At 47.6% G+C, this 15602-nt stretch overlaps 1 protein-coding gene across 1 annotated transcript; it reads right to left on the bottom strand.

The window, feature by feature from the left end:
- Positions 1-8: 8 nt before the first annotated feature.
- LOC132001613 (spermatogenesis-associated protein 21-like) lies at positions 9-7817 on the bottom strand. The gene is made up of 4 exons (XM_059376333.1): positions 7698-7817; positions 5370-5521; positions 2583-2781; positions 9-275 (listed from the first exon to the last, which is right to left on the bottom strand). Exons 1-4 carry the CDS (start codon positions 7815-7817, stop codon positions 9-11), a joined length of 738 nt encoding a protein of 245 aa, XP_059232316.1.
- Positions 7818-15602: the final 7785 nt, after the last annotated feature.

Below are 15602 nucleotides of genomic sequence, written 5' to 3' on the forward strand. Positions count from 1 at the left end.
AGGATAGCTTACCTTCCTTTGGGTGGGTCAGGTCCTGGCGTGGATGGTGGGAAGGAGTTGGCCATCTTTTCCTCTGGAGTTGCCAAGGGTATCAGGGGCACTGCCTCCTCGGAAATGTCCTCCTGTGGCCTGATGTGGGGGGTGTCCAACTCCTTGGGGAGCTTGTCTCCCCGTGGCTGCCCACAGCTGTCCAAGGTGCAAGAAGTGTCCACTGGCTGCACTATGTCTGCCGCATGAGCTGCCTGGTGACCTGGGATGGGCTGACACTCCTGGCCCTGCCGAGGACAAGACACCAAAATGAGGAGCCTGAGCCTGGCTCCTAGGTGAACCTCAATGCTCACCTGGAAGCTGGTCATTCTAGGCTTATCGTGATCTAGACACGGCGAGTGTTCTCTCACTGAGTGCTCTCAGCACCCCTAGGAGTAGCAGAGCCTCATTTTCAGGGATGAGGACACGAAGGCCCACAGGAGTCACAGCCTACCCAAAGTCATGGTCCATGCTTCTCTGCGGCATAGAAGGGGAGCCTGGAGGAACTGAGATGGCTCCCTTTAAATCCCAAACTCCTTGGTATTTCCCAAGGAATGTTCAAAATACAAGAATCCTTCTTGGGGCGCCTGGGTGGCTCAGTGGGTTAAAGCCTCTGCCTTCGGCTCAGGTCATGATCTCAGGGTCCTGGGATCGAGCCCCGCATCGGGCTCTCTGCTCGGCAGGGTGCCTGCTTCCCTTCCTCTCTCTCTCTGCCTGCTTCTCTGCCTACTTGTGATCTCTGTCAAATAAATAAAAATCTTTAAAAAGCAAAACAAAAACAAAAAAAAATGGGCAAAGTATTTGAATAGACATTTCTCCAAAAAAGATATGCAGATGACCTATAAGCACATTAAAAAAATGTTCAACATTGGGGTGGCCTGGGTGGCTCATTCAGTTGGGTGTCTGACTTTGGCTCCAGTCATGATCTCAGGGTCCTGGGATCGAGCCCCGCTTGGGTTCCCTGCACTTACCAGGGAGTCTGCCTTTCCCTCTCCCTCTGCCCCTCCTCCCTCTCATTCTTCTCTCTCAAATAAATACAAAAAATTTTTTTTTAAATGCTCAACATCATTTGTCATCAGGAAAATGAGGGGCACCTGGGTGGCTCAGTTGGCTAAGCAGCTGCCTTCGGCTCAGGTCACGATCCCAGCGTCCTGGGATGGAGCCCTACATCGGGCGTTCACCCTGCCTCTGCTGTTGCTCTGCCTACTTGTGCTCTCTAACTGCGTCCAAAAAAATAAAAAAAAAAAGAGAAGAAAAGAAAAAGAAAAACTTTTAAAAAAGGAAAATTGAGGCCACAATGACAGCCCACTAGACACCTATTAGAACGCTTAAAATTAAGGACTGGCTCTACCAGGTGTTGGGGAGGATGTGGCTCAGCTGAAATGCTCATACCTCTGCTGGGGTTGGAAAAAGGCACAACGGCTTTGGAGAAGACTTTGGCGTTTTCTTAGGAAGTGCCATATACACGTACCATAGGATCCCTTCTATGCTGAGGAGGGTATTTGCTCCAGAGCAATGAAAGCCTTTGCTCCTGCGGACACGAATCTTTGCAGAAGTTTTTTTGTTTTTTCAGAATCAAAAAGTGAGAAGGAACCATATGGCCATGGGTAGGTGAAAAAATGAAGGTGTCTGTGTGCAGGTGTCTGGATGGAGGTGTCTGTGTGCAGCGGCCTGGACTATCACTCCGCGTCAAAAAGGAGGGTGTTTTGAGACCTCAAGAGCTTGCGTGAATCTCAAAATAATCGTGCTGAGGGAAAGCAGCTGGGCAGAAGAAATGTACCCTGTCCCCTTCCGTTTGTGTAAAATTCCAGGCACGACAAACAAATCTGTAGCAAAAAGTGTGGATCAGAGGTGGCCTGCGGATGGGGGTGGGTGGGAGGAGGGATGACAAGGAGCATGAGGAAACTTGGTGGGGAGGGGACAGCTACGTTTATTATTTTTTTTATGTGTTTTTCATTTTTTTTAAGATTTTATTTATTTATTTGACAGACAGATCACAAGTAGGCAGAGAGGCAGGCAGAGAGAAAGGAGGAAGCAGGCTCCCTGCCGAGCAGAGAGCCCGATGCGGGGCTCGATCCCAGGACCCCGAGATCATGACCTGAGCTGAAACCAAGAGCTGAAAATAAGTGAAAAGATATTTTGTAGACAAATAACTTAAAAAAGGCACCAAGCTCTAACCACCTCTTGCAAAGTCCCACAACACTCAGTGGTTAAGAAACAGCTTCTAGGATATCCTAGCCTGAAGAAAACCACTGAGTGTGGTTACATCCAGCGTGTCCCTATGTTTCTCGTACACAGAACCTCTCCACTCACCCCCGCCTCCAGCATCCGTTGACATACCGCGGGGCCACTCTGGAAACAGGTTTCACAGTCTTGCAGTTAAGAATATCCAGAATATCCCAGTGGCCCACAGAGACGGGACACTTGACATCTCCAGGGAATGGAGAGAAGTAGACACAAGTGTACCAAAATGTGGGGCACGGGGGGAAGCTCCATCGTCTTCCCTGTGGGGCAGTCATTCTGTACCCTCCTCCCCACGTCTCCATGGACATTACCTGGTGGCTCTGGAGGGCCTGACCCTTCACCGTCCCTGGGTTCTGCTGTCTCCCCTGCTGGTCCTCGGTCTCCTTCCCTTCCTGTGCTGCAGGGACCCCGGAAGGCAGCACCCCCAGATCACTTCCTGGCTTGGCTTGACCCCGGCTTGCTTGCAGCTCCCTGGGCCCTTCCTGGGGGGCCGGAGTTGACTGTTTCTTCCTGGGGAGAACAGAAAAGTGACACCTCAGCTCCCGGATTGGGCCACAGTTTTATATTCGTAGGCTCCTATGTGGTTCCCAGAGCACCTGTCCAGACCTAGGTACACCATAGGTGCATACTTAATGCTGGAGAGGATGAATGAAGAACTGACATGAATTCTCCAAATCCCAAACACTTTGATGTCAATGTTTAGGGGAGTTAGGATGTTATTATTATTATTACTGTTGTTGTTGTTTAGAAAAAAAGAAAAAAACAGGAGCATCTGGCTGGCTTGGTTGGTAGAGCATGTGACTCCTGATCTCAGGGTTGTGAGTTCGAGCCCCATGTTGGGTGTAGAGATGACTTAAAAATAAATCTTGGGGGCGCCTGGGTGGCTCAGTGGGTTAATCCTCTGCCTTTGGTTCGGGTCATGATCTCAGGGTCCTGGGATCGAGCCCCGCATCGGGATCTCTGCTCAGCGGGGGGCCTGCTTCCTCCTCTCTGCCTCCTCTCTGCCTGTGTCTCTGCCTACTTGTGATCTCTGTCAAATAAATAAATAAAAATCTTAAAAATAAATAAATAAATAAATCTTGGAGGAGTTCCTGGGTGGCTCAGTGGGTTAAAGCCTCTGCCTTCGGCTCAAGTCATGACCTCAGGGTCCTGGAATCAAGCCCCACATCGGGCTCTCTGCTCAACCGGAAGCCTGCTTCCCTCCCACCCCCTGCCTGCCTCTCTGCCTACTTGAGATCTCTGTCAGTCAAATAAATAAATAAAATCTTTAAAAAAAATAGAAAATAAATAAATCTTGGACCGCCTGGCTGGCTCAGTCAGTTAGCATCTGACTCTTGATTTGGGCTCAGGTCATGATCTCAGGGTCATGGTCAGGCTCCACGCTCAGCAGGGAGCCTGCTTGAGATTCTTTCCCTCTGCCCCTCCCACTGCTTTCACTCACTCTCTCTCTCAAATAAATAAATCTTAATAAAAAAGAAGCAAAATCAGAGAGGTTGCGCGGAGAGGTTGAGACTGAAGACTCGAGCTTATAGTCATCAAGTTGCTGGTGACAGCTCAGGGTTTGACTCTGTGTCATTCAGATCCCACTTTCACGTCCTGGAGTACTTTGCCCAGGCTTCTTCCTATGGGTGTGTATATGTGATTGTCGTGGGGGATTTATGTCATTATCATCTTCAAATAATTGCCCAACTTTACATAATACAGTCATATTTCATATATAGTTTTGCAATCCTTTTTCGATTATTATAACCTAAATTTTCCGTGCCAAAAAAGCTTTCATAAACATGCTTTTAAAGGGAAAGTATAAAATTCCATATTTTATTTTACTTATTTATTTTTTAAGTCATCTCTACACCCAACGTGGGGCTCGAACTCACAGCCCTGAGAACAAGAGTTGCACACTCCACCGACGGAACCCACCAGGGACCCCTAAAATTCTGTATTTTATAAATAAACATACTTGACTTTACCATTCCTCTATTGTGGGTATTTAAGGCATCTTGGCATTTCTAGTTTTTTCATATTTAAAATGACATGACAGAGGAAAAAACTTGCATAAAACTTTGCCTAATTATTTAGGGGTACCTTCGTGGCTCAGTTGTTGGAGCATGTGACTCTTGATCTCGGGGTTATGAGTTCAAGCCCTAGGCTGGACATAGAGATTACTTAAAAATAAAATCTTAAAAATAAATAAATAAAAATAAAAAATAAAAAAAGATTAAGGCAACACTCTTGGGCCCTCTCCTTCTTCGAAACTTCATACTATTACTCAATAAACTTTACTATCAGTCAATTTAAATATATAAATAAATAAGATTACTCTCACTGTACACACGTTTAAAAGTGTACAGTAGGGGCGCCTGGGTGGCTCAGTGGGTTAAAGCCTCTGCCTTCGGCTCAGGTCATGATCCGGGGGTCCTGGGATTGAGCCCCGCGTAGGGCTCTCTGCTCTGCGGGGAGCCTGCTTCCTCCTCTCTCTCTGCCTGCCTCTCTGCCTGCTTGTGATCTGTCAAATAAATAAATAAAATCTTTAAAAAATAAAATAAAATAAATAAAAATGTACAGTATTTAGGAGCACCTGGGTGGCTCAGTGGGTTAAAGCCTCTGCCTTGGGCTGAGGTCATGATCACGGGGTCCTGGGATCAAGCCGCACATTGGGCTCTCTGCTCAACCAGGAGCCTGCTTCCTCCTCTCTCTCTCTCTGCCTGCCTCTCTGCCTACTTGTGATCTCTGTCTGTCAAATAAACAAAATCTTTTTTTTAAAAGTGTACAGTATTTAGAAAACAGTAACAATAATGCACGTAAATTTTTTCCCTCTCTTTTGTTCATTCTTCCATTGATTTGGTGAATACATATTTATTGAGCATCTACTATGTGCCAGTCCCAGTCCCAGGCATGAGGGACACATCAAAGAAGCATGGGGTCTAGTCAGGCAATGCAGATGAAAGTTTCCACGAGTAATTGTGTAGCATGATTTATGCTGCATGAGAGAGAAGCAAGAGCGCTTCTATCTTAGGCCGGGAGTCCTACAACATCCTTGTCCCCCAGGTGGCTCACAGGGTTCTCTCCTGGACCTTCTCTAAGAAGTCCCAGCTCACCTTGGTCCTGCCGGATACGTCTGCTCCCGGGTCCTGAGCTCCAGAGGACCCTCCTCTGCGGATTCCCTGTGTCTCGGTCCCTTTTCTGGCCCTCCTGAGGCTGAAAAGGGCTGCTTCCCACCGTCCATCCCTGCAGAATCTGGGAGTGCAACCTGGAACAGAGATGTCCATGGCGCTGGCCCGAGGGTGGCCACAAGTACCCATTCTGGAGGGTTCCTCCCTCTCCCTGCGTATCATCCTGGCCTCACAGGCAGGGAGATCCTGTATCTGACTGGAGAAAGGTGAGGAGGAGGAGACAGGGGGCTCCTAGAGAGAGTGGCTGTGTGTTAAGACCTGGCTGAGCCCAGAGGCAGTCATTCAGTGCTAATGGCTCTAGCACAAAGCTGAAGTCCAGAGTAGGACCTTAGGAGAGGGGACTCCCTGAGGTTAGCCTCAAAGGACCCCCCGGGGGACATCAACACCCTGAGAAGATCCAAGAGAGCCATCCTCAATTTCCGCTGCTTCAGAGCTCAGGCTCTAGAACTGGGCTTTGATGCCCATCTTGGTCTATCAGTCCCTAGTGGAGCCAGTGACTTAGGGCTAGCTCCAAGCCTCATCTGAGTCAGCAAACTCCAGAAGGCCTGGCTCAATCAATCGATAATTGTTCTACTGCAAGACTGTGCCAGAAGCCAACACCAAGGTCACCTACTGCAGGAGGCAGGACCTGTGCCCGTGCCTCCAAGGATTGAACCCAGTTGGTCCTCACCATGACACACACACAACAGTGGGGGTCAACGGGGTGCAGAGGCTTGCCCAAGGTCATACAGATGGTTATGTAATGGGACTGAGACCCATGACTTTGCTCATTTAAAAAATAAATCAGGGATAGAGGTGAAGGAAGCCCTGAATGTCTTCCCCAACGTCCTTCCAAGACCACCCCCCCCAACATACACACACCTTCAAGGTGCTCTCCCTGCCCCCAGGGGAAGCCATGATTTGTAACAAAAGCAACAGGGAGAAGGCAATGCTTTACCCATGAGAATGCTGATCTTTTTTTATGGGGACATTTTTGGCTCTGGGGAAACTAGATGGGAAGGAGGGCCTTCTTTGTGCTCTTCAGTTCATGCCACTTGGCACTTAGAAGGATGGACGGAAAGAGGTTCAGAAGTGTGATAAAAGCTCAGGGTGCAGGCTGGGGGCTGGGGAGGGTCATGGGTAGAGGCCAGGAGCAGCTGCCAGGGGAATAAGGGTTAGAAAGGGGCTGGATGGGGCGCCTGGGTGGCTCAGTGGGTTAAGCCGCTGCCTTCAGCTCAGGTCATGATCTCAGGGTCCTGGGGTCGAGCCCCGCATCGGACTCTCTGCTCAGCAGGGAGCCTGCTTCCTCCTCTCTCTTTGCCTGCCTCTCTGCCTGCTTGTGATCTCTCTCTGTCAAATAAATAAATAAATAAAATCTTTAAAAAAAAAAAAAAGAAAGAAAAGAAAGGGGCTGGACACCATGGAATTTGCATAGTAGAGTAAGTAGGAATTCTTATTTTACTCATCCAGCATTTATCCTGGTAAAAGAAGCCACATTTTGTGTGTGTGTGGTGGGGGGGCCAGCTCGTGGGGTCAGTGGAGCCACCTGAGTACCATTTCTGACTTCATTATACCAAGAGCTCCAGGCCACTGTGTTCTGCCATGGTGACTAATTCAGGGATAAGCATGTGACAGTGGGCCAATGACAGTGGTACCAGAAACTTTCTTCAACTATTGCAAAGAGGTTCTCTTCCTGTTGGGGACGCTATTCCAGAGGATGTAAGATGAGAAGATTAAAGTCTGGAGTGACCAGGGAAATCCTTGCCATCTTTCAGGGAGAGTCTGCCAGGGAATGGCATGTTGGAAGGCAGAACCAAGGGACACTCATCTATCACCTTGATGGAGCCATACCTGAAATCTTCTGATAGATCTGTCAGTTATCCAAACTGACATATTCTCATTTCTGCGTAATTCAGTTTGAATTGGGTTTTGTATCACTTGTAACTGAGTCTTAATTAAAATAGTTGGGGAGGGGGGGCGCCTGGGTGGCTCAGTGGGTAAAAGCCTCTGCCTTGGGCTGAGGTCATGATCCCAGGGTCCTGGGGTCGAGCCCCGCATCGGGCTGTCTGCTCCGCAGAGAGCCTGCTTCCTCCTCTCTTTCTCTCTGCCTGCCTCTCTGCCTACTTGTGATCTCCGTCTGTCAAATAAATAAACAAAATCTTTAAAATAAAATAAAAAAATAAAATAAAATAGTTGGGGAGGGAGCCTGGGCAGGGGAGGGGAAAGGTGACTGCTGGGAATAGCAGGGTCAGAACAAGGGGTGCAGGGCCCTACCTGGTTAACTCCTGATATGGTGGGCTCAGCACAAGGCCTCTGGCTGGTGGCGCTCATGCCAGGACTTGGCTGGGCCCCAGGAGCCTTGATCCTTGCCTCCACGTACATTTTCTTGTCCATTGTGCCAGAGCCAATGGCGGGTACCCAGGGATGGGCATCAGTTGCTGTGGTCCCACAGGAGAAATCCAGTCAAAGTTCCATCAAGCTCATTATCTAAGCACTGCTGCAGCAGCCCACGTGGAACCTGTAACAGAAAGCCTGACTGAAGAGAAGAGTCAGTGCCGGGCCTGGCTCTGAAGGGCACGCATCGAAACCAAAGAGCTGGCCACACCCAATTTACCCACAGATCCTTCCTAATTCTCACAATGACTCTGAGGAAAAAGAGGCTCTGGGAAGCAAAGTGATTTGCCCAAGGTCTGACACCAACTGAGCCACAGAACAGGAATTAAACCATAGCCTATTGGATCCCAAGACATACGTACTTTCTTCTACCACAGCATTGCCTAATGGGTGCTCTTTGATCCTAATATTGGTCCCACGAGGGGCACTGCAAAAAAACATTCTGATGCCAAATGTGTTTGGAAAGAGCAGAGTTGGAATAGGAATAGGAATAAGAATAGGCTGTGTTGCAGGACTTCTCAGAGCCTTTAGTATACATTTCAGACATGCATTTTAAAGACTGCCCAAGAATGTCATGGTTGCTGTTGTTCTAGATGAAAACTCCAAGTTCTTCTTGGGGTTAAGGAACAGAAGTTGGGAACATCTGTCTGGAGAACCCCAAGAACTCCAATGGCATATGTAGTTCACCAAAGCACCCCCATCCCCCGGCTGCCTCTGCCCTGGACACATCCCTTTCTAAAGCCTTTCCTGGTGTCTCTCCTGCCTCTCCCATCCAACCTCATATTAGGCTGTACGACCATCCCCTACATAAGCATGCTCTTTTAACCTGGACAGCCTCCCGCAATCCTAATCCCACAGATCCCTAGCCTCTGTACCTGCAGCCTGCTTCTCTGTCTCTCTAACCCCCGCTCCCATTTCTTCAGCCTCCCACCTCTTCTCCAAACTTCCAGCCACCCCAGCTCTCCCTCCAGCCTCTGAGCTCCTCTGACGCTCATATTTCTATGGGTGCATCACAGACCCCATTTTACTGTTAGCGAGTTTCTAGGGGGGTAAATCCTACCCCTCCGTGAGATCGTGGGGTCATGGAGATCTTGTGTTTTCACTCTAAATCATGGCAGGCCAGCCAACAGACACGGAGGAACCCTCTATTTGCTGGGCACGTTTGCAAGCAGTATTCTCCTAAGCCCGTGAGGTCAGTGGGTTTAGCCCTAAAGCTCAGAGAAGCCCAATGTCTTGTCCAATATAGCACAGCTAGCCTGCAGGAGATCTGGATTCAGACCCAGGACTGTGAGGCTGTCAAGCCTGCTTGTCTCATCATATTATCTTGCCTCCAAGCTGCTCATTCGTTTACCTACACAACCAACAACTGTCTCAGGGACCTGTGCCCAAGCTATAGGCAGAGCACAAAGCCCTGAGGGTACACAGGGTGTTCAGAAGTCTCTCACCATTTACCAGGGGCACAGAGGAGATGCCCTCATCAGCCACGAACCCAAATCCCCACTCCCTCCTCTCCTCCCACCCCTGCCTACCCTCCAGTCCTTCCCGCAGCTACACCAGCACCCCACAATGCAAACAAGATCTCCGCTCCTGTAGGGCGCCCACCCCAGGCACAGCGCCCACCTCCCAAAGGGTCTAGGCTCTCACTTGGCACAGGAAGTCAGCACTGTGACCAAGTTCCTCCCTCTCCCTGGGGAGTTCCTCTCTCTTCCAGTCTCTCTCCCATGAGGACTCCCTGTGCATTCCCCTTTCCTCCAGGGCTTCCTGCCCCAGGGATAGATGACCCATCTGGAGGAATCCCCTTCAGAACCCCTCACACACGCCCCCCATTGTCCACTATCTCCACCTCAGAATCTTCAGTCCCCAATATTCCACAAGCTGAAATTTTAAGGGGGCGGAGTTTCCAGAAGAGGTCCAGCGCCCTCTCCGTCCCCATCTGAAACTTACGAACTCTGTGAGCATTCGAACAAGGGATGTCCCCAGCCCTAATAGAAGGGCGTGGAATCTGTGGACAGAATTGAGGGGGGGTGGCTGGTACATATGGACGATATTCTCCTTTTGGAGCACTTAGTGCCTTTTCTTTTTGTTCACAGCTTTATTGAGATTTAATTCACATACCATACGATTCTCCCATTTAAAGTGTATAATTCAGGGGCACCTGGGTGGATCAGTTGGTTAAGCATCTGGTCATGATCTTGGGGGTCCTGGGATCGAGCCCTGTGTTGGGCTCCCTGCTCAGTGGGGAGTCTTCTTCTCCCTCTGCCTGCCCCCACCCTGCTCATGCTCTTTCTCTCTCTCAAATAGTGTACAATTCAGTGGCATTTAATACAGTCACATAATTGACATTGGGGAGGGTATGTGAAATGGTGAGTGCTGTGAAGTGTGTAAGCCTAACGATTCACAGACCTGTACCCCTGGGGCAAATAATATGTTATATGCTAATAAAAGTAATTAATAAAATTTTAAAAAGTAAAAAAAATACAGTCACAGAATTATTTGACCATCACCCAATATTAGAACATTTTTATCATCCTAAATAGAAAACTCACTACCCCATAGCCATCACCTCCATCCTCCCAAGCAACCCCCAGCCGTAGGCAATCAGTAATCTACTCTCTGCCTTTTAGGTTTACCCATTCCAGACATTTCACATAAATGGAATCATGTGATATGTAGTCCTTGGTCACAGGCTTCTTCACTCAGCAGAATGTCAAGATTCATCCACATTGTAGCCTACTCCCATCATTCCCTTTTAGAGCCAACATACTACATGTTTATATTCATTCATCGGTTAATAGACATTTGCATGTTTCTACTTCTGGGGTATCAGGAATAATACTGCTATAAACATTCATGTACAGATTTTTGGTTAAGCATCTCATTTCATGATCTCATTTCTCTTGACTATATATCGAGGAGAGTAATTGCTGGGTCATACGCTAACTCTATGTTTAGTCTCGGGTAATTGCCAGACTGTTTTCTAAGAGAGCTGTATCATTTTCCATTCCCAGATGCAGTATGTGAGAGTTCCAACTTTCCTACATCCTGACCAACACTTGTTATTATCGACCTTTTTAAATTCTAGGCATCCTAGTGGGTGTGGGTATGAAGTGGCATCTCATTGCGGTTTTGATTGGCATCTCCCTGATGGCTGATGAGATGGAGCATGTATCTTTCTTTCTTTTTTTTTTTTTTTTTAATTTTGTTTTTGGGGCTCCTGGGTGGTGAAGTCCACTGGACGTCCAACTTTTGGTTTTGGCTTGGGTCATGATCTCAGGGTCATAAGATCAAGCCCTCCCCCATCCCCAGACTCAGTGCGGAGTCTCCTTGAGACTCTCCCTGCTTCCCCCTGTTACCCACACTCAGCTTCTCTCTCACTCAAATAAAATAAATAAATCTTCAGAAATAAATACATATTTTAAAGTAATCTCTATGCCCAACATAGAGCTTGAACTGGCAACTCCAAGAGATCAAGCGTGGTGTGCTGTACTGACTGAGCCAATCTGGTGCCCCACAATGGCACATCTTTCTATGTGCTTACTGGCTATTCATATAGCTCCTCTGGGAAAATGTCTACTAGAGTCCATTGTTCATGTATAAACTGGGTTGTCTTTTTACTGTTGAATGGTAAGAGTTCTTTATATCGATGTAAGTCTTACTAGGTGTGAGTCCCTTGCCAGATAAATAATTTGCAAAATTTTCTCACCTGATGTGCTTGTATTTTCACTTTTTTGTCCTTTGAAGCACAAAGTTTTAAGTTTTGTTGAAGTCTTATTTATCTATTTTTTTCTTTTGTTACTTGTGCTTTTAACGTCATTTCTGAGAATCCATTAGATTATTATTTATTAGAACATAAATCCAAGGTCATGAAGACTTAGGTCTATGTTTTCTTCTAAAAGTTCTGAGTTTTAGCTCTTACACTAAAACTAGGATCCATTTTTAATTCATTTTGTATATGGTGTGAGGTAGGGATCCGTCTTCATTCTTCTGCATGTGGACATCTCAGCACCATTTGTTGAAAAGACCATGGTTTCTCTATTGAATTATTTTGGCACATTTCTGGAAAGTCAACTGACTATAAATGTGAGGGTTCATTTCTGGATCCTGAATTCTATTCCATTAATCTATACATTTAGCCTTTTTTCAATATTCTACTATATTCTACTAGTTTTGTAGTAAGTGTTGAAACCAGGAAGTAGAGGAGTTCTCCAATTTCATTCTTTTTCAAGATTGTTTTGTTACTGAGTGTCCTTTTATAAGTGGACACTTATATGTGTCCCGTTCTGAGGAATGGGGTAATTTCTCTTAGAAATGTCTCTGATGGGGGTGCCTGGGTGGCTCAGCGAGTTAAGCCTCTGCCTTCGGCTTGGGTCGTGGTCCCAGAGTCCTGGGATCAAGCCCTGTGTTGGGCTCTTTGCTCGGCGGGGAGCCTGCTTCCCTCTCTCTCTCTGCCTGCCTCTCTGCCTACTTGTGATTCTCTCTCTCTCTCTCTCTGTCAAATAAATAAATAAAATCCTTAAAAAAAAATAAATGTCTATGATGGAAGAAAAATGCAGCAAAGAAAAATAATAAGTGACCTATAATATATATTTCAGGAAGCCACCAAGGACAGCTGTCCACACCAAACCCCCACCCTGGCCCTGGACCTACCAGAAAGCAGCTGGATGAATCCACAAGACTTTGCCTCCCTGCTCACCTCCTCATGCTTGGGATGGGTTCTCTCTGAGCCTATACTCTGCCTGTTGGGTTGAATTGAATTCGTTTGGTAAATAATGTAATTAACCTGGGAGTAGACAGTAGATCCCGTTGGTCTCACCAGAGAGGTCTAGGGGTGCGTTTTGGGCAATGTCCAGCTATGGGTTTGAGAAAAAGTCCAGGGACTGTCTGACCTCCAGCTGCAGGACAATGTGGTTTCCCTGGGACTTGTCGCAGTTTCAGTGCCCTCCCTTGCACAATGGAGGTAACAACCTTTGCCCTGCCTACCTCACAGGGATTATTATGTCGCTGCTGTAACCTCTTCGGGAGAGCCTTCCCTGACTGCCCCAGGCTAAGATGGGCCTCTCTCCTCTTGGCACCCACAGCCCCTGGGAATTTCTCTGTCCTAGCCCTTCCCACTGTGCATCCTAAAGTACTCTTTTCCTCGCTGTGTCCTCTGGTTTGCGCACTCGATGAAAGCAGGAGCTGGGCTGGCTCCACCCAGTGACGCTGGCACCCAGCATGTATTACACAGAACTGACCTGCCAGTGTTTTGACACACTCTCTAGTGATGATTTCCTCCGAGGTTCATGAGGGGAAGGCTTCTTACCTTCTTACCTTCTTACACGGCAGCCACGTGGAGAGGCCAGACTGCTACTGTGTACACGCTGCTTGGCTTCCAGAGTGGACACGATGGAGTTTGGTGGTGACTATGGACACCACCCCAAAGTTCAGCTCTCAAGAGCTGCTCGTAGATGCTGTCCCCACTGGAAGTTCTCTAAATGAGTCCAGGTGATTTACTCCTTGGCTACCCTCTCTGCCCCTCCGTTGTTCAGTGAGTATTGATGCAAGGGGTCAGAGCGTGAAAGAGAAAACGCAGCAGCCCATCCCCAAATTGCCACTTGCTTTTGGGATGTAACCAATGGAACACACACACATTTACTCATTCATTCTCTGAGCACTGCCTCTGTGCCCAAACCTGTGTGGCTGAATACAGGGTCCCACAGATGAGAGGGGACAGGGTCCTGCATTCAGGAAGCTCACAGTCTGGGGCCCCTGGGTGGCTCATTTGGTTAAGTGGCTGCCTTCAGCTCAGGTCATGATCTTCAGGTCCTGGGACCGAGCCCCATGTAGGGTTCCCTGCTCAGTGGGGTGTCTGCCTTTCTCTCTCACTCTGCCCCTCACCCCTACTCGTGTGCTCTCTCTCTCTTTCTCTCTCTGCCTCTCTCTTTCTAATAAATAAATAAAATCTTTTTAAAAAGTAGAAGCTCATGGCTGGAGAGAGGGAATGCGAGGGGGAGTGCACCTTCCCTGCCCCTCTTGGTGTATCTCCCCTTCCACCTTCAAAGGGGAGTTCTGTCCTCGGCACTCCAGGACTTTAGGATGATGAGAGACAGGATCAAAGAAGAGGGAAGAAGAAATCTCATGTTCTGGGCCATTTCTCAATTTCTTCTCTGTTGTAGAGAATCACGATAATGAGCAACGTTGAAATTAGAGGTTAAAGCAATTCACATAAAGAAACGTTAACTTCACACCCACCAGAATGGCTGTGATTAAAGAAATGGAAAATAGATATTGGTGAAGATGTGAACAAACCGGAACCCTTGTTCAGAGCTGGTGCAAACGTAACATGGCGCAGCCACTAAGGAAAACAGGTTGGTGGCTCCTCAAAAAGCTAAACATAAAATTACCATTTGGTGGGCACCGGGGTGGCTCAGTCGTTAAGTGTCTGCCTTCGGCTCAGGTTATGATCTCAGGGTTCTGGGATCGAGTCCCACATCAGGCTCCCTGCTCACCGGGAAGGCTGCTTCTCCCTCTCCCGTGCCTCTGTGTTCCGACTCTCGCTATGTCTCTCTGTCAAATAAATAAAATCTTTAAACAAAATTACCATATGGCCCCGTAAATCCACTTCTAGATTAATACTCAAGAGAACTGAAAACGGGGACTCAAACTTAGTGGCATTCTTCACAGTAACCAAAAGGTGGAAAGAACCCAAATGTCCATCAACGGAGGAGTGGGTAAACAAAGTGGGGACTGCCCTGCTCCCACAGCTGTCAGAAGAAATGAAATTCTGTTAGATGCTAGGACAGAGAGGAACCTTGAAAACATTATGCAAAGTGAGATTAGCCAGATTCAAAGGACAGATACCGGAGGACTCCACTTACATGAGATTTCTAGAATAGGCTATTTCATAGACACAGAAAGCAGAACAGAGGTTACCTGGGGCTTGGGGCTAGGGGGAAATGGGGTGTTATTGCTTAATGGGTATAGAGTTTCTGTTAGGGAAGGTGAAAAAATTCTGGAAATGGTGGTGATAGTTTTTTGTTTTTTTTTTTAATCTTTTTTTTTTTTTTTAAGATTTTATTTATTTGACAGAGCGAGATCACAAGTAGGCAGAGAGGCAGGCAGAGAGAAAGAGAGAGGAGGAAGCAGGCTCCCCGCTAAGCAGAGAGCCCGATGTGGGACTCGATCCCAGGACCCTGAGATCATGACCTGAGCCGAAGGCAGCGGCTTAACCCACTGAGCCACCCAGGCGCCCCAATGGTGGTGATAGTTATGCAATATTGTGTACGTACTTAACGCCACTGAATTGCACACTTAAAAATGGTTAAAGCCGTCAAGTATAGGCTATGTATATTTTACCACAATTTTTTAAAAAAGATATTTTAAAAGATTAGATTAATTCTGTAATAAAGAACTTCGACAGCGTGAGTACAAGGAGAGCGCGGAGCGGGGATGCGCAGGTGGAGCAAGTGTGCGGGCGTTCAGTGAAGCAAAGGCGGGATCAGTACCATCACTTAGTAAACAATAGTGGAACGAATGAATGAGGGATGGCACAGGAGAAGAAGGGATTTTTTTTTAAGATTTTACTTATTTATCTGACAAAGATCACAAGCAAGCAGAGAGGCAGGCGGGGGCGGGGGGAGGGGGAGCTGACTCCCCACTGTGCAGAAAGCTGGATGCGGGGCTCGATTCCAGGACTCTGGGATCATGACCTGAGCTGAAGGCAAAGGCTTTAACCCACTGAGTCACCCAGGCGCCCCGAGGAGAAGGGATTTGGAGAACTTGACTATGGTAGGACAAAATGTATCC

Source organism: Mustela nigripes, chromosome 14 (genome assembly GCF_022355385.1).
Source record: "Mustela nigripes isolate SB6536 chromosome 14, MUSNIG.SB6536, whole genome shotgun sequence".
NCBI classification, from domain to species: Eukaryota; Metazoa; Chordata; class Mammalia; order Carnivora; family Mustelidae; genus Mustela; species Mustela nigripes.

Excerpts from the sequence above, each read along its gene's own strand:
- LOC132001613 (XM_059376333.1), bottom strand. The coding sequence starts at position 7,817 with ATGGACAAGAAAATGTACGTGGAGGCAAGGATCAAGGCTCCTGGGGCC. Across the intron at positions 5,522-7,697 it reads CCATATCAGGAGTTAACCAG|GTTGCACTCCCAGATTCTGC; the intron begins GTAGGGCCCTGC and ends TCTCTGTTCCAG. Across the intron at positions 276-2,582 it reads AGGCCCTCCAGAGCCACCAG|GGCCAGGAGTGTCAGCCCAT; the intron begins GTAATGTCCATG and ends TGTCCTCGGCAG.